This window comes from Panthera onca, chromosome A2 (genome assembly GCF_046562875.1).
Source record: "Panthera onca isolate mPanOnc1 chromosome A2, mPanOnc1 haplotype 2, whole genome shotgun sequence".
In the NCBI taxonomy this organism is placed as follows: Eukaryota; Metazoa; Chordata; class Mammalia; order Carnivora; family Felidae; genus Panthera; species Panthera onca.
The window spans coordinates 94,428,128-94,447,847 of NC_138340.1; the positions used below are offsets into that span (position 1 = coordinate 94,428,128).

The window sequence follows — 19,720 nt, forward strand, 5'->3', positions numbered from 1 at the left end:
CGTTATTATACATTTTATAATACTTTACTCATTCTAAGATTTGGAAAATGTATATTTTATTTTCATTTGTTATGCCAAAAAGACAGGTGACAATTTAGCAAATTATAATTGTTTAATATTTTCATTGAATTATGTGCTCCAGAATTACTATTTTTAAAATTAGAAAAACATGTACCTGAAGCTTATTACAGTATAATTTCTAAAGTTTTTTGAACCATACATCTGGTATGATCAGTACTCTTACCTCTTAGAACCAATATTATTAAAAAACAAAAAACTAAGACAAAAATCCCTTTTCCTGCTTTGTAGCTAGCAAAGGTCTCAGACCTGCACCTTTGATGCTTTTACCTCCATTCCCTCTTTATTGCCCTTTTTCTGTCCTCTTTTCCGTTTTAGTTCTCTGTTTCTAACTTTTCTCCCTCATGTTGCTTTTATCCTATAATTTCAGCATCTCCCTATTTCTAGCAGGGCAGCTCCAGAAGGTGTTTTCAGAGCTGATACTCCTGAAAACTATTTCACTTCTTTTCTCTTTGATCCCATGCTTTGACTCCAAAACATTTTATGTGGCCCACTTTGTTAACCTCTTTTTCTTTCCCCAAAGTTTGGAGGATGTTGGATGATGAGAGCATTCCATTCTTTATACCCATTGGCTTTTTATTTTTCCTTTTGAAAATCAAACTGGCTTCAAAATAATATGAACATCTTTTTAAAGTGTCTATTTGACTCCATTAAAATTTATTATATGGTTTAGTCTTGTGAATGGTTTCCCAGAGGACATATAAACCATACTGGTAGCTCTTTCCTTTACTGTTGGAAGAGAAAACATTTTACACATTCTTCTGATGCAGGAATAACATATCCTTTTGTAGAACCACAATGCTCTACTTCTGGAAGATCTCACCCCCTCTGCCCCAAGTTTCTTGAAACTTTCCAAATTTATACTTTGAATTTATTTAATTTTAAGAGGAAAATAATGTATACATTCTAGAAGTTTTATAAACTAAATAAATTATAGATTTAGAGATATGGATATAGATATTTATTCCGTGTATGAATAGGCCATTACAATATTGAAACTACTTCAGACACTTGAATTGTTTCTTAGAGCATGAATGTCTGCATTCTTTTTATCAGAGAAGAATGGCTCACAACAGTCTTACTGCCTGGATAGAGCTATATAATCTGTCCATCCATAGTGTCATTGCCAGAAGTCAAATAGTAAGTTTTTTGTTTTAATGGAAAAGATCTTTCAGGTTGCTGGTTTTACATGATGGGAATGTGGTTGGAAATGCTTCCTATTCCAGTCACCAGCCTCGGGCTGCCCATGCAATTTGGAATAAGAAATGGCAACTGAAACCAGTTAGGCAGAATTATGGGATAGCAAAGTCCAATATAGGTTTATTATGACCAGAAAGGAGAAGGAGAAGGCATTATATGATTTTTTAAATAGGGAACTTAATTAGGAATGAACCACAGCACCGTGATAGCTATGGGAGGATTTTTATGTAGTTTGAACTACTGTGTGTGTGAGCCATCTCTGCCCTCCCCAGGGAATACGTGTGGTTTACTGGATAGAATTTAAAACATTTCCTAAGTGGCTCAAAACCAAGTAAAAATAACCCAGAAACAGGCTTTGTAATATGTAAAATAATTCTGTGCAGGAACAATTGAATATTTGAGAGTATTCTACTTGAGAACTTATCTTTAGGTGATGATGGAATAGATTGAAAGACCATATTGCCTCTTTTGTCATACCGTGTCCCATGATGCAACTCGAGGCACAATAAACTAGTAGTAATTAGAATTTCTACTTCAGAAGGAAGAGATAGCACTTTTGTACTTGTTCATGAATGTCTTGTTTTTTGTAGTTAAAGATAAGGGATTTCAGTGTATTAGCATAAAGGCTAAATAGCATTTGAGAGAATACTGACAGTTTTATATTTTAACCACTGTTTTAAAAATGGGCCCCTTGGGTATATACTGACTTCCTCTATAAAGCATCTTAAATGGCTGTGATTTTGTTTTAAAGGTAAAGTTGGTTAATGTTTTTATTTTTTTTCCCACTAATGAATGATACTCACATGTTGGAACTAGCAGCATTAAAATTTCATTAATTATGATTTGGGAATGAAATAGATGAGTACTATAAAGCTTAATGGGAAGAAAATGCAATTTCAAAGTCAATTTAAACCTGTGGACTTCATATCAGAGCAGTTTGAAACTACCTGCTCAGTAATTTGATGTATTAATTCTTACAGCAATGTAGGCTGATTAAAACAGAGATTATAGCTAGAGGAGAATGGCATTGATTGCTGTAGAAGAAAGGAGGGTTCAACTTCTCTGTTTTCTTCAGTTGCCTCCAGCAGCAACTATTCCCCAGTGAATTACGTGATGTTAATGAGCTGCAGGTGAAATAGATTAAAAACTAAAATGACAGTGAGTTCTACCAAAGTTCACAGCTACCCTTCAAGTGTGGTTTTAGTTAGAATGCCTGTGGTGTGTTTAAGATACGGGACAATGGTAATGAAGGTGACATTAGCCAGTAATAGAGTAAGCATCACAAGTAAACATCTGCCATAGTCATTGTCTTGGTCACACTGGCAGTTACTGTTGTAGCCATTAATTTGGGGACCACATGCACTATCACCAAAGAGTGGAAATAATTGCTCTTGTTCTTTGAAATTTGCGGTTTTTTTTAATGTGACCTCTTACCAGTCAGTATTATTTAAAGGTTCTTTATAATGAGTCACTTACATGGAAGAAATTGGAGTGTCTAGAATCAGACTGATGAGGACGAGAGAGCTTCGTAAATAATCAACAGTCAGGGAGAGGAGAGCTCTATCTATATTTTTATGCTTCCAACTTGCACATGTTTATCAACTAGTTGTTAACAAATCCCATCTTTTTTCTTTATCATCTTCTCACTTTTTTTTTGTTTTGTAAAATCAAATTTTCATTAATTTCAAAATGCAACTATAGCTGAACCTTGGCATTTAAACATAAAGTAAGCCTATCCCTGAAGAATAAAGAAATTCAGAAGTTGTCTCATTATCTTATGGAATCTTTTCATATTCTTACTCTTGTGAAGTAGGTTTTTTTTTTAATGTTGTAAAAATTATACCAGGCTTAAATATACTGACTCTCCTCTCACTGTGAAATGGAAAAGTAAAGGAAAGAGAAGCAAAGGCTGTGGAGGCTAAACTTAACATAACTTAAAAATGAGGATTTCTGTTGGTTATCCCCGTGGAAAAACTTCCTTATTTTTAGCCTAGGTTCTAAAAATAGGGTTGTGCTATTTTCAACGTCATATTTTGGCAGTGCTTCTGAAGAACATCAAAATTAGCTGCCAAATATAGTGGACACTATACTTAACATTATAGGAAAATGAAAACAAATGCATGTGTTTGGGAAGGGGCTTTATTTGGATTCCTTTTTGAGGAGGAAAGCTCAGTATGAAAGCCAGTGCTAATGCAAAAACATAATTTCTCTGAAGGACTTGATGTCTTGATCATTTGAGAATCTAGCAATTGGAAGACCCCACTCCATGGCTAATATGTTGTTTAAAAAGAAACGTAAGCACATACCGAATGGTGAAGCCTACTTCACAGTTGACTTGTACTTGTTTCTGCCCTGGAATAGGTAACATTTCATGTGCAAGAAGTGTCTGAGTTTGTGGTTTCCAGAGAACCTTTTTCCCAGTAGATCTCAGTGGAGGGATAGTGCTGCTTTCTCCTGAGCCAAAGTCAGTTTCAAACAGAGTAAGCGCTGGAGAGTGGAAAATATGAAGAGCTGAGTTTCATACTCTAGCTTGTTTCTTGTCTTTTCTTCTGGCTGGCCTCTCTTCCCTGTCCTCTTTTAAAGGTCTCTTCTCCACTTGGTCCTGTTTTGAAATGGTCATTATATCCATAATTTATCTTTGTAGTTTTCTTTCATGTCTTTCCCTTTAAATCTCATGGCTGCTAGTGATGCAGTTCCCAGGTCTACATATGATTGAAATTAATAGAGGCTCTACTGTGTCAAAGTGCTTATGAATAAAAAGTCTTTCCAATTTGTTGTGGTCTTCCTATATCCTGCCTTTTTATAAAGGGAGATTTTTCTCCTGCCTTCTAAAGTGATCCAGCCACCAAGTAATCAAATCAGTATGGGAAAACCCAAATTACAAAAATGGCAAACTCCTTTACAGAGAGCATTTATTGTTCAGGGTGTTAGGATTTCAGGTATGTTTTCCCAGAGACGCCTATGTTAATAACCAAGTAAATGGTACCTGATGGGTAATTGACAGTGAGGAAGGAGGAAACTCATTTTGAAAGAAATATATGCTAGTGTGAGGACTGAGCCTTTGGAGCCTTTTCTGCTCTCACTCTGTCTCCTGCTTGGTCTGTAAGTCTAGTCATACTTGGTAGCTTCATTTAAAACCATCCACTACATGGCAGATTGATGAAGTGTTCTTAGGTATTCAGGTATACACCTATCAAACACAAGTGCTTCTAAAGGGATTACCCTGAAGAACAGCAGCAGTGATGGATTGAATAGAGGGAGGTGTTGCAACATGAGGTGAGGCATAATATAGTGAGGGAAAGAGGAGTGTCAGCCAAGAGCCAAGATAGAGATGGGAGGGTGAAGAGGAATTTGTGTGATCTTCATTCACCAGGAATCTAGTCTAAGTGACCTGCTCCTTTTAGTATCAGAATAAGAAATAGCCAGAGATCAAGCCAGATGAATCTGAGATTATCCGTGTCTCATCAGGGGATACTGATCTGTTGGTCATATGCCATAGGAGCCTTCTCTTTAAACCTAGGATGACTTTAAAAAATTGAATGACAAAGAAGTACCTTCTAGCATTATTGTTAACTTTAGTATTGTATTTCTGGACCAGTGCAAAGATAAGAGTCCTATAATCCAATGGGTGGAACTAAAGAGAGAAATGAGAAAAAAGAGATGTGATGAAATTTGTCAGTTAGGCACATCTAATGAAGATCCAAGCATGATACTATGTATTAAAACAGAGAGAGGGAGGGAGGGAGGGGTAGAGAGAGAGAGAGGGAGAGAGAGAAGAAACCATTTTTTCTTTTTTCTTTTTTTTAAATTTTCTTTTTTCTTTTTTAAAATTTACATCCAAATTAGCATATAGTGAAACAATGATTTCAGGAGTAGATTCCTTAATGCCCCTTACCCATTTAGCCCACCCCTCTCCTATAACCCCTCCAGCAACCCTCAGTTTGTTCTCCATATTTATGAGTCTCTTCTGTTTTGTCCCCCTCCCTGTTTTTATATTATTTTTATTTCCGTTCCCTTACGTTCATCTGTTTTGTCTCTTAAAGTCCTCATATGAGTGAAGTCATATGATATGTGTCTTTCTCTGACTAATTTCACTTAGCATAACACCCTCCAGTTCCATCCAAGTAGTTGCAAATGGCAAGATTTCATTCTTTTTGACTGTAATACTCCACTGTATGTATATACCACATTTTCTTTATCCATTCATCCACTGATGGACATTTGGGCTCTTTCCATACTTTGGCTATTGTTGATAGTGCTGCTATAAACATGGGGTGCATGTGTCCCTTCGAAACAGCACACCTGTATCCCGTGGATAAACCATTTTTAATGCAGGTAGAACAGAAGTTTGCTAAGGTACAAAGTGGTACCTTGTACTATCTCTTCTTTCTTTTTCCATCCGAGATTCTGCAGAGTCTTGCCCCTGATCACCCAGAGCAGTCTGAGGTTCATTGCATATTGGCTAGATGTAGTCTCACTGGCTGTGTATAGAGAGTGGTGGAGTGTGAATAGGAATGTCTGGTTAAATAGACAGGAAGAACATAATAAGGATGCAGTGCTACCCCTAGGAGTTCCAGTTTTCTGACCGTATTTATCATTCCATTTTTAATTGTAATCCTCCCCAAACCCCCACTATTGTAAACACACCACATAAAATCATCATCATCATCATCATCATCATCATCACCATCTGTATCATCTACTATGTGCTGGGTAGTATTCTGAAACCATTATGATTTTTAATCATTAATTTTCATATTATCCATTTGAGGTAGGTGTATTAGGATAATTCTCATTATACACAAGAAGATTCTGATATATAGAGGTTATCTAACCTGCCCAAGGTTATACAGCTAGACAGCCATGTGTATATGCATGTGATATATATGCACACACACACACACATTTTGATGCCATACATCTAAGGAAATATGAGTTTTTGAAATTTAGAAGGTTTGGAAAATTCTTTATGAAACCAATACTACACTGCATGTTAACTAAGTTGAATTTAAATGAATAAATGTAAAAAGTTTCCCAACATTTCATTTTGGAGAAGCCTCCTTCCTGCAATTCATAATGCTAATGTCATTGGTTATATATTTAGAAGGATATCTGTGTATGTTGAGGATCAGGAATATTTTCCCCCCACTCCTGATATGTTTCCTTCCTCATAGGTTGGTTTGTTTGTTTTTTAGCTTTATTTATTTATTTTTATTCCAAGTTTTTATTTAAATTCCCATTGGTTAACATACAGTATAATATTAGTTTCAGGTATAGATTTTAGTGATTCATCATGTACTTATTACACCCAGTGCTCATCCTTGATCCCCATCACCTCTTTTACCCATCTTCCCACCCACCTCCCTTTCAGCAACCCTCAGGTCGTTCTCCATAGGTAAGAGTCTGTTTTATGATTTGCCTCTCTCCGTTGTTTCCCACTATGTTCATGTTTTGTTTCTTAAATTCCATCTACTGATGAATGGATAAAGAAGTTGTAAGATACATATATCTATTGTGAGATATAGTTGGCCATTTGCAACTACATGGAAGGAGCTAGAGAGTATTATGCTAACCAAAATAAGTCAGAGAAAAACAAATACTGTATGATTTCACTCATGTGGAATTTTAAAAATTTTAAGCAACAAGCTTGAATATGTCTTTTGGAAAAAAATTAAAATAATTCACAAGTATGTACAATCCACAGAATATAAGCTTTATTGAGAGCAGAGACCTTGTCTTATTTATTATGCAAAATCAGCATGTAATAAATCTTATTTATACAAAATTAGCATTAAATCTAAATGTCAGATATATAATACTGTGAAAATTTTGTACCCTACACTATTCCACTTCTTTGTTAATTTTAGAAGTTCACATTAGTAGATTTACTTATGTTGTATTTCCCAGATGATGAGTGATGTTGAACGTTTTTTCATGTGTCTGTTGGCCATCTGTATGTCTTCTTTGGAGAAGTGTCTATTCATGTATTTTGTCCATTTCTTCACTAGATTATTTTTTTTGGGGGGTGTTGAGTTTGATAAGTTCTTTATAGATTTTTGATACTAACCCTTTATCTGATATGTCATTTGCAAATATCTTCTTCCATTCTGTCAGTTGCCTTTTAGTTTTGCTGATTGTTTCCTTTGCTGTGTAGAAGCTTTTTAGTTTGATGAGGTCCCAATAGTTCATTTTTGCTTTTGTTTCCCTTGCCTCCGGAGACATGTTGAATAAGAAGTTGCTGCGGCCAAGGTCAAAGAGATTGTTGCCTTCTTTCTCCTCAAGGATTTTGATTTTTCCTGTCTTGGGTTTAGGTCTTTCATCCATTTTGAGTATTTTTGTATATGGTGTAAGAAAGTGGTCCAGGTTCATTCTTCTGCATGTCGTCGTCCAGTTTTCCCAGCACCGGTTGCTGAAGAGATTGCCTTTATTCCATTGGATATTCTTTTCTGCTTTGTCGAAGATGAGTTGACCATACATTTCGTTTGTGGGTCCATTTCTGGATTCTCTATTCTGTTCCATTGATCTGAGTGTCTGTTTTTGTGCCAGTACATACTGTCTGGATGATTACAGCTTTGTAATACAGCTTGAAGTCTAGGATTGTGATGCCTCCAGCTTTGGTTTTCTTTTCCAAGATTGCTTTGGCTGTTCGGGGTCTTTTTTGGTTCCATATAAATTTTAGGATTGTTCCTTTTAGCTCTGTGAAGAATACTGGTGTTATTTTGATAAGGATTGCATTGAATATGTAGATTGCATTCCTTTGGCTGTTCAGGGTCTTTTCTGGTTCCATATAAATTTAGGATTGTTCCTTTTAGCTCTGTGAAGAATAACGGTGTTATTTTGATAGGGATTGCATTGATATGTAGATTGCTTTGGGCAAAGGTTTAAATGTCCCTGACCCTGTTCAGTAATACTCTGGCCATTTTCCATTGCTTTGAAATTTATGTTGTATCTATCTTTCATTTTTAAATAATTTAAACATTTTGGGGTTTTTAAATTTTTTTTTAGTTCCTAGAAAAATAGATTTTCTTTGTTCCTCCTTTTCTTATTCTCTCCCTTTAACTGATTTTCTCCATTTTTATTTTATCCCTGCTGTCATGGAACTTAAGACCCCATTGACTAGAAGAAACATTCCTTGATGTACTAGTAAGAAAGATAAAAATGCTCAATTAAACTGTGATTTAGTGTTTTCTTATCAGAGTGTTTCATGCCCACTAAAAGAGCCCTACAGATATTAATTTTGGCACTTTTCATAAAATCTTACCTGAAATTTTTTAATAAATGGTTTACAAGAAATGTAAGGACCATCCGAGGATAACAGTTACATCTCATGCTTCCATATTTTACCCTCAGATGGTCCTTACATTTCTTGTTGATGACCCATGCCATCAGAGTTACAAATAATTCCTCAAATAAAGCAAACTAAAAAGTTTGCTCTAACACAGGCAATGACAACTGTAGTCCAAATACTGCCTGGAAAATAGGAGATTCATGCTATTGTTCCAATGTCAGAGATAAAAAAGAATTGTAGGTCGTAGGGTTGATGAAATACAGTACATTTTGATGTTAATTTTATTTAGTTGTGGGAAGAGAATATGACTTCTGCTTTCTAACTGTTAAGTCTTTATCTGTGTCTAATACATTAAGTTTTTGAGTGTGCCATTCTTATTTAAAAAACGTGTAGCATGAGTTTAGTGGGCACAAAAGTAAACACGCTATTTAATTGTGTTATTCATATTCCTTATAACCTTCCTTTTTTTTTTCTGGTAAATTCTGTTTGTTGATCCTTGAACTAAGTAAGCTAAGCCCCTGAAGATTTTGTGAAATTATCAGTTTCTTCTTTTATTTTTACCAACTTTTGGTATATATTGGTATGCCATGTTGTTAAGTACATAATGTTTAATACATTTTCCTTGAATTCTATTATGTCTGATATTTACATTGATATGATTATTATTTTTTATTAATATTATCCGTATAAATAACAATATAAATATGTAAGTATGAAGTATAAAATAAAATATAGCATTTTTTATTTTCAAAGTTTTTGTTGCTTATGGTTTCTAGATTATATCTTGGAAATAACATGAATTAGATTTTCTTGTTTTGTAAACTGGGATTTTACATTTAAAAAAATGTTTAATGTTTATTTATTTTTGAAGGAGAGAGAGACAGAGTATGAGCGAGGGAGGAGCAGAGAGAGAGGGAGACAGAATCCAAAGCAGGCTCCAGGCTCCAAGCTGTCAGCACAGAGCCTGATGCTCAAACTCATGAGCTTGAAATCATGACCTGAGCAGAAGTCAGATGCCCAACTGACTGAGCCACCCAGGCGCCTGAGATTTTATATTTTTTATTAGGAATTTTTAACATGTCATGGATATATAATTATTGATATACTTTCTATTTATCATTTTATTTGTTGTGTGTGAAGCAGTGAACAGATTAGATACAGTTCTTCCTCTGTGGATTCTGTTATATAATGGGCAATATTTTAAATGATATTTTTGTATATCATGTTATAGGTGAAAAGTACTTTCTCATGTACTATTTTTTTTAATGTTTATTTATTTCTGAGACAGGGAGAGACAGAGCATGAGTAGGGGAGGGGCAGAGAGAGAGAGGGAGACACAGAATCCGAAGCAGGCTCCAGTCTCTGAGCTGTCAGCACAGAGTCCGACGAGGGGCTCAAACTCACAAACCGTGAGATCATGACCTGAGCTGAAGTCAGTCGCTCAACCAGCTGAGCCACCCAGGTGCCCCTATCTCATGTACTATTTTATTCGTTCTTCAGAAGTCTTCTTTAAGGGAGGTGTTAGCCATACTCGAAAGGAGAGAGGAATTAACAATATGGAGTTACAGAATGGCAATTTGGGAACCAGAATTCATTCCTCAGTTTGGTAAATGCATGATATCAAACTTTTATATAGTCACTCAGGAAAAACTCCATGGAACTCATAATTATCTTTTAGAGTATTTTTTAAGTAAGCTATACTATATGTAAAACTATTTCCACCTGTATTAAGCTCTTCTCTGTGTTTGACATTTTGTTGGGCCAAAGAGGCAATAATTTCCAAATTAAACATAGTTTCTGTCCTCATGGAGTTTGACTTTGATTTGGAAGCTAAACACTTTTGGTGTGGTCTAAGATAAAGGCAATATTGTCTTAGAACATATCTAAGAGCATTTCTTCTGTCCTGTTGCCCGTCAGTTGGCTTCTTTCATTCTCTATTCAAGTGTAACTTCTTTGAGAGACTTTTCCAAAGTCTCTACACCACAATAAATTCCCCTTACTATGCCCTCAAACATTACCCAGTACTGTTCTTAAAATAATATATAACATACTTTATTATAATTATCGGCATGTCTGGGGTTTTTTGTTTTGTTGTGTTTTTTTGTTTGTTTTTTTGTTTGTTTGCTTTTGCTTTTGTTTTTGTTTTTTCTTTTTGTAACTGTTTAATTCTGTGTCTTTAGTGACTAGTGTAGTGCCTGGAACACAAGAAAGGCTCAAGAAGTGCACAGTGAATAATCAATGCATGCTAAATTTTGTTCTGTATCCTCAGCAGTACCAACCTGGCATGCAGTAAAGGAGTCTGACCTGTTACCATGACTGTAGCAAGATTCTTGAATATAACATAAACTCTAAATTCTTCAATAATTGAAGCTTGATAATAGGGCATAAATACTCATGTTCAGTGGCTTTTCCAAAATGATAAAATGTTTCAATGTTATAAATCTTATAGTACCCTCTAATAAGAGAAGAAAAATTGGAATAGCAACTCTACATGTTTTTTCAAATTTCTATATAATTCATTATGTAAACATAAGAAGCATTAAGATGAAAATAAATACAGCTGTAGGCAAATTGAGCTGGGGATATTTTTAAAAGAGTAACAGCAAAAAAATGTTACTTAGAGATATTCCTTTTAAGTTACATGCTGTGATAAGCATGGCTGTTTTATGTAAAGGTTGAATCACTAAACTCTACACCTGAGACTAATACTACCCTCTATGTTAACTAAGTGGAATTTAAATAAAAACTTTTAAAAAAGTTATACCTGCTATATTTGTCTTAATTTATAATTTTGAAAGTGTTTCTATTCATTTAAAAATATATTTTGGCAGATACATTCGGGAGTTCTGGAAACCTAAAAATTATTTTTTAATGAATATAGTTATGAGAATTTTAAATAAGTAGTGATTAATTTTGCTAGAATGATATATTTGTAGTATTCTCATCTCATACAAAATAAATAATCATAACCTGCATTTGCACTTGAAAAATACAAGATAATTGGCAATGTAATTGGTTTAGTGTGTGTTATGTGTATGTGTTTTGGTTTAGTTTTTTTCAGGTATGGTACCCATATTTACAGTTAAGTTTTGTTTTGTTTTGTTTTGTTTTGCTAAAAAATATATTTTCAGTGAGGAGGAAATTAGGCACTTAAATTATGGACATGGATACCTTCTAATACACAGATATGTGTAATACAAAACAGAGCCTAAAGATAAAGGTAATGATTCAATTGTGGTTAAAAACGAGAGGGCGGAGAAGCATTCGGCTACATACAAAGAAAAAATCCACCCACTTGTCTTATATTTGCTTTGTTCAGAAGGCAATAGTGACTTTGAAGTAGAAAAATATTGATTCATCATGTTATAGCCAGAGGGATGTTAATACATTTTCCCCTTTTTCTTCCAGCACACTGATTTATGTCAGTACATGGACAAGCACCCTGGGGGGCTGCATCCAGATAATGTGAAGGTAGGAAAAGATCTTTTTAAGCCAGCGGTTAGCATTCTTCATGTGTATTTTTTTTTCATCAAAGTCTAATCTCTCTACCATAACTTAAAAAAATTGTTGTGTAAAGAGAAGTGATATTGAAGTAAACCATGGTTAGTGCTCTCTTGAGTGATTGGAAACTATGTTTAAACATTAAGTCTTTTCACTGGAATATTATTATTTAGATTTAATTCTATTTTTGTTTCATGCTAATAATAAGTGAGATCCACTGGAATGCTGTTTTAACACTGTTTTTAAGAGAAGAGAGTTTCAGGTAGCTCTCCCTTAGAACTTCATACTAAAGTATCAGTAAGTTTCAGTACAAAATACTATGATCCAAAACATTATGGTGCGTTCATAGTACATATTTTTTTATTTGTATGTACAAACAGATAACAGTTTCCTACTGCTCTCCTTCATTTCTTTTATTACAAATTGGATTGCTGTGTGTCAAAAGAACTAAGTTTTTCTAACATCTGACCTAGCACCCATCTTGGAAATTGTTTCAAAATTTCATGCTTCAAATAGGAGATTCTTTTTTGACATCTGTGAGAGCGTCAGAAGATACCAAAGTTATATATGAAGGTTTAATGATGTGCTCACATTCTGTAATTCAAATGACTACCTTTCATGATCCTGAGAATCAATTGAGTGCTATGGATGTATGTAAAGAAAAATTCTGCCCATTTCTTCCTAGGCATTATCTATTGACACCACTCTTTGCAGCAGGCATGTTTCTTTTGTACTTTTCTCTTTGCTTATAAAAATATATATGCACATATGGTATTTTGTGTGTGTTTATTTTGCTCTATAAAAATAACATGCTATTGTATGTCTTTTTAAAATATGTATCATGGATATCCTTTAAAATCAATATATGATTGTAGTTTAATCTTCCTGAAAACTGCATATGAGTCCATAGTATGAAAAAACCATAGTTTTCAACTGTTTCTTATTCATGGATCTTGGCTTGTTTCTAGAATGTTGCTATTGTAATGAATTCTAGGCTAAATAATAGTATGAAACCTTTACATTCTTATTTCTTTTATATATCTAGTTAATGGATTTTCTTTACTAAGAGACAAGATTTCAGTTTTAATGAATTTGACTGGAACATTTGCCCACAAGTTTGTAAATTATAGGAGGACTGTTTTTCTTTACTCTCATGAGCATTGACCATAACCAATCATTTTAATTTTTGCCATTCTGATAAGTAAAATTGGAATACCTTTTATGTTAGTGTTTTCTTGGCTGCTAGTGACAAGTATCTTTTCACATGTTAAGATCTTGACTATTTGTAATTACGTTGCCTGTTCTTATATATTACCTATTTTTCTAATATTGATTTTCTTATTTTTAATAAGTTGTAGGTGATTGTTAATATTTGTGGTATTAATGATGATTTTTATGGTGGCCAGTTATGTTGTATAACTTTTTTAATTAAAAAAATTTTTTAATGTTTGTTCATTTTTGAGAGACAGTGGGAGACAGAGTGTGACTGGGGGAGGGGCAGAGAGAGAGGGAGAATCTGAAGCAGGCTCCAGGCTCTGAACTGTCAGCACAGAGCCCAATGTAAGCTCTGATTGTGAGATCATGACCTGAGCCGAAGGTAGACGCTCATCTCTGAGCCATCCAGGCACCCCTATGTTTTATAATTTTAAAATGCAGGAACTTGTAGCAATTCTGAAATAGCATTGTGTTTTAGACAAATAATAGAATCAATATGGTTTTAGACAAATAATAGAATCAATAATAGAATCAATATAGTCTGTTGTTTCATATAGCTCTTTTTTTGTTGTTTTTTTGTTTTATTGATAGATAAATAATTTATCTTAGATATTTATGATAGATAAATAATTTAAATTCTTTGTTCATTTTTCTTCAAAATCAGTTTCCGTTGACATAAACAATTATTTAGTCTTAAATTGGGGAAGAAATTTTAACAGATGGAAAGACTCGTTTCGTCAATCTTGGCCATGTTTAAGTCTAACTCCAAACATTAATATCATAACATGAACTTAATTTTGGTTTTTTTCCTAAACATTGAAACATTTTAAGTTCTCTTATTTACACATTAAATGTTCTCTTCTTAGGGTTGATTAGGTTCAAAACCAATAGTACAACACATCCTTACTCTTGTTTCCTACTTTAACCCTGGGGATCTGTAGAGAACCCAATTAGTGAGACCTTCAGCTCTAGGGGACCCAGGGGGCTCAGCTCTAGGGGGCTGAGCCTGCCAATCTCAGTGAAAATCAACAGCTACTCTGAGCACTTTGACTTCTTGACTTCCAAGTTCAGTGACAAGATTGAGATTAAAGAGCTGACTGAACCTTTTCAAAAAGAACCATGACATCACTGGATTTTTATTATTCTTGCTTGGTTTTCTTATCAACCCTCTGTGTGTCATTAGACATGAGCTAGGTATTGGTGGAAATTTTTGTTGGTGAAACAAAGAAAAAAGCTTATTCCACAAAGCATCACCATGTTCACCATACTCAGGCCAGTGTCACTGGTGATTTTTGTGGCATTTGTAAGTTCTGCTTCTTCCATTACATTTTATTTTTCCTTTATCTCCTAGTGGTCTTGAGGAACTTGACTTCTAGGTTGCCGTTTTTCAGCAACTAGTATGTACTTGAAATCATGTTTCAACAACTCTTATCCAAGTTTTGCAAGCTTTTCTTTTATTCCATGGTCATTCGTTGTTCTTCAAATACCTAGTGTTTGCTACCTATTCCCAGCCCTTGTTGTGCCATGGCAGTAAACATGGTTTAATAGTTAGTGCCTTCCTAGGCTGTGGTGAGAAACTTAATGGTGAATTCATTGTGCAGTCAGAATAGAAATAATGTCACAGAAATTGGACGGAACATACACAGTGAGTCTGGAGATTAGTCATATAGAGCAGGAATTATATATACTCAGAAGTTGCTTGATGTGATCACAGATTGATGCCTTACTACATTTTTGCCTTTAGAAGAGAGTGATGTGATTTACCTCTTCTTATACCATTTTGAATAACTGAAAGTCAGCAAAATGTATTGATGTATAGTACCCCTTTACACATAGCTATTGAAATCTCAGCTCCTTCAAAGCATAAGAGATTCTTAAAAACTGAGAACAAACTGAGGGTTGATGGGGGGTGGGAGGGAGGGAAGGGTGGGTGATGGGTATTGAGGAGGGCACCTTTTGGGATGAGCACTGGGTGTTGTATGGAAACCAATTTGACTCGGCTCCTTGAGGATTTGCCAAAATGTATTGGACAGTCTTCTCGAAATATTTACGTGTACAGGAAACCTCAGTAGTCATTTAAAGGTCTTCAAACGTGGCTCCATGGCAGAGTCACCTGCAAAGCTTTAAATGTATATATATTCTCTCCTCTCTTCCAAATTCAGAATAATATTTAAAAATTCCTTTAAGTAGGAAGAGGTGGGCATTTGCTCAGACCCAGTGCTGAGAGCCCAGGTTGCCTCCCATGATCCACAGTGTCACCTTGCTCTCCCTGTGACCCTGCATGGCTTTACCTGTGGAGGACATGTGTGCTTGCTAACAACCCTGGCCTGTCACCCTCTCACAGACTTAAAGCCTGCCTCTGCTGCTCTTCACTCTGCCGGTGGGGTGATCACTGTGGACAGGGGCTGGGCCAGTAGGTGGGGATGGGGAAGAGCATGAGAGACAGGGTCTGGCCTGTGGTGCTTCAAAAAATAGGTGTCAGACCCATGCTTCAAGGTTGAAAATTGGAAGTGTCTTTTGTGAAGAATCTGATCAGTCCAAGAGAACAGACCTAAAGAATCCAGGCAACTCTACAGCAAAGACCTCCTTTGACATAAGTAACTTGGAGGGAGCAAAGTTGTGTGCATTAAATTAGAGAAAGATTGTAAAGAAGACATCAAAAAATTATCAATACTCTCAAAGATGTAGAAGAACTATAGTATATCTATAAAATAAGAATGATAAGTTATTTTTTTAAAAAAGGAACTTAGTGAACAGAAGGTTGCTTTAGAAATTAACAATATGATGACAGAGTGGTGCCTGAGTGGTTCCGTCAGCTGAGCGTCTGCCTCTTGATTTTGGCTCAGGTCATGATCTCACAGTTTATGAGTTTGAGCCCTGTGTTGCACTCTGTGCTGGTAGTGCAGAACCAGCTTTGGATCCTGTCTCCCTCTGTTTCTGCCCCTCCTCCACTTGCATGCATGCACGCACGCACTCTCTCTGAGGCCTCTCAAAAATAAGCCTTAAACAAATATGACGAAAGACATAAAAAAATAACAAAAAAACATGGGTGATAAAAGTAAAGAAGTTTTCCAGAAAATAGAGTATAAAGCACAGATCTGAAAAATGAGAAAGAAAGTATCAAAAAAAAATTTGAGGTCCAGTCCAGGGGATCCAACCTCTGAATAATTGGAGAAAATGTGCAGGAGGAATCATCAAAGTAATAGTCATTCAACTACACTTTTTCCAGCTGTGGAGGATGTGAATTTCAAGATTAAGAGGGTCCATTAAATGCCCATAATATTTAATGAAAATAGACTGACAATAAGATTCCTTATTGCAAAATTTTAGAACGCTGGTTTTGAAGAAAAATCCTACAAAAGGAAACGGCTTTACTGTGATAGAATTATAGTGGCCTTAGCCTTTTCAGCAGCAACACTGGAAGGGAGACAGCAGTGGGACAGTGGCTTGAAAGTTCGTATTTAAAATTATTCCCTCAGGGAGCCTGGCTGGCTCAGTCAGTAGAGCATGTGACTCTTGATCTCATGATCATGATTTCAAGCCCTATATTGAGTTTAGAGCTTACTTAAAAAAAATAAATAAATAAAATTATTCTCTCAACCTAGTATTCTATACAAAATATCAATTGTGAAGGTAAAGTAATTATTTTCAGATGTTCAAAAAGTTGAACATAATGCCCACTGTGCATCCTTTCTCAGGAAGCTACTTGAGGATGTACTCCACTAGAATTCAGGGTATAAACCAAGGCAGAGAAGACAAAGAAACCAAGAAACAAAGGCTGCCACGGAGAGAGATGCAGGAGGTTTTCAGGACAATGCTGAAAAGAATCCCAGGATGACAGTTATGCATTAGTCTGGGAGAGTAATCCACTGGTCCAGTTGGAGCAGGTCAGGGGTTTCCAGGAGAGATTTCCAAGAAGAGGAAATTGTTAGGTAAAATACCTAATGTGTTTGAGAAGATTTATGAGATGGGAAAAGAGTTTGGTGTTGAATTAGCACTAACTGCAAAGAAAACTAACCAAAGGAAAACAAACCAATAAACAAAAGAACTAGATCATCAGTAACACCAGGAAAACCAAATTATTGTGTGGGGGTGGGGGTGGGGGTAAAAGTATTCATAGTAAACTAAATGGCTCAGGTCTAAATAATATTTACATAGTCATAATAATTTAAATGTTAATGTTGGTAAAATTAAAAAGGAAAAATACCTCTGAGTGATTCTGCTATAACCAGGCAAGCTCCTTCCAGGATTAGTATCCTAGAAAAGGTTTTTTGACTCTGTCCAATGTTCTTCTCCCTACACTACATGATTAATACATTAAATTACTGTAAGTAGCTTATTATTTAACTTTATATGCACTCAGTCACATAGTTTTATCATCATTTTCATATTGAAGATAGTACTCTTATCTTCTCTGAGGGTGTGGGAAGTTAAAAAATAGAATGCAGCTTGTTAATGCCTGTGTTTTGGCATCTGAATTGCCATGCACGGAAGCAGACGGCCCTTATTACCATGTTGGTTTCCATGGGAGGCCACTCACCTAATTATGCACTGGCTTTTCTTCACCTGCTTAGACACAATGCCCTCCTCCAGGGTTACATTTAGGATCTGCACTGCAGGTGAAATTATTCTCAAAGTAGTCTGACTGTGACATAGTGACAGATGTCCCACAGGTATTTCTGTTTGATATATTAATGCATTTTTTTCACGTTGTGGTATTTATTGTCACTTAAATCTATAAATGCAAAATGAAGAGCATAAGAATAATATTTACTAAGTTAACAGCTGTTCATAAGGCTGAGATGTTAATTTAAAAAAAAACAGTTGAGCTAAAATAAGACCTTGTAATGGTTCTTTATAAATTTAAGGAGATGGGAAAACCAGGTGAGATCCACTTTTATGTTAAAAGAGCATATTCTTTAGTAACTCCAAAGCTCTGTGTTTACCTAAATAGCTTGTAGATCATTAAATGTTTGGAATGTTGTAGATACTGAATATTCATTGTAGGGAACAGAAGGAAAGTACAGTGATCAGACCTTTTTGTTTCTAAATCTGGCAATTTTGACTTTTAGTTTGATTATTGGGCAGCATAAAAATATATGTAAAGCATTTGTCTTGGATTCTAAAAATGTGAATATTTTTGTTTAGATTTCATATATCCTTGTTTACAGTAATACTGTGGGATGTCATGTACCTAAGAATTGAGATTGTTCTTTAATGTGAATCAGATAGAATTTTAAGCATTGCAAACATGATAGGTCATTGAAAAATGAAAGAGAAAAGAACAACTGGAATGATACATAATTTGTGATTTCATAATAAGGCATGGAATTCTACAGCAATTTTATGCTAATTCTCAGCAAAACATCTGTTAAAGTTTATCTTTCTTGATGTATATTCCTGGTAAATACTGAAATAAACTCATAACAAAAAAATAATAGTAAACTCACAACAAAAAATAAACTCATAACAAAAACTGTCAATGTTAACTAAATTTCTAGAATCATTTGCTATTTTGCCCACAAAGTATATCTGTTCTCAACATGACATTGTGAAATAAATATTCACTATTAACTAATGGTTTGTTTCTTAGCATAATATCAATTTTAGACAAATGGGTAATTTTAGCAGTTAATTACTTAGAGGGCAATTTAAAATCTCAATCAAAAGCCTGAGGACATTGTCCTTGTTATAAATATTTATGATGATTAAAGGTATAGCAAGCAATTGCTAGAACATAATTGGTATGTCAGAAACTAGTTAGAATTTGGGGGGAAGGATAGTTTATTTTTTCCCCCTTTTAAGCCATTCACTATAAATATTATTAGGTTTTGGCTATTATCGTTGAGTTGAATGCAGAACTTGTGTTAGTTCTTCAGTTTATAATTTTCAGTGATTTACAGGTTGATCATTGAGGTAAAGAAAATGACCATAACAGCCTAAATTTTACCCTTCATTCAATGTTTCATGTGTTCTTTAAAAATGGATAATCATGAGAGACTAAAAAAAATTAAGGTTCATAAAAAAGATTAATTGATGCTGTCTCCAGGTGATATCTAGAAATGTAGATGCATGAATCTTATTGATGACATTGGATCTTCCTGTATTTTTCTGTAATGCACCTTCATATCCATGTTATCTTAATGGCTTTGCAAGAAGATTCCTTTCAAAAAAAAGCATTTGCATTTTTTCAACAAAATTGTTTTGGATAATCCAAAATAATCCAAGTGGTTATGAATACTGTACCTTATTCTCTGAAATATCTGACATGCTACTGGCATATAGCTGAGTTTTATTTTTTTAATTTCAATATCTATATTAATTAAAAAGATGTTAGGTTTATTATGCTTGAAAAATTGCTATTTTCCTTTCATAGTCCAGGGAACAAGCAGGTGTATAACAGACAGAATAATGTTATGCCAAATTAAGACTGTCTTA

At 34.8% G+C, this 19,720-nt stretch overlaps 1 protein-coding gene across 6 annotated transcripts in view; it reads left to right on the forward strand.

The window, feature by feature from the left end:
- CDK14 (cyclin dependent kinase 14) overlaps positions 1–19,720 on the forward strand; it is a 614,333-nt gene that overhangs the window by 291,841 nt on the left and 302,772 nt on the right. For all 6 annotated transcript variants that reach the window (XM_060633845.3, XM_060633844.3, XM_060633843.3 and 3 more), the window contains one exon: positions 11,975–12,037. In XM_060633845.3, the coding sequence (XP_060489828.1) occupies positions 11,975–12,037 (63 nt within the window). The remainder of the gene's footprint in view (positions 1–11,974; positions 12,038–19,720) is intronic.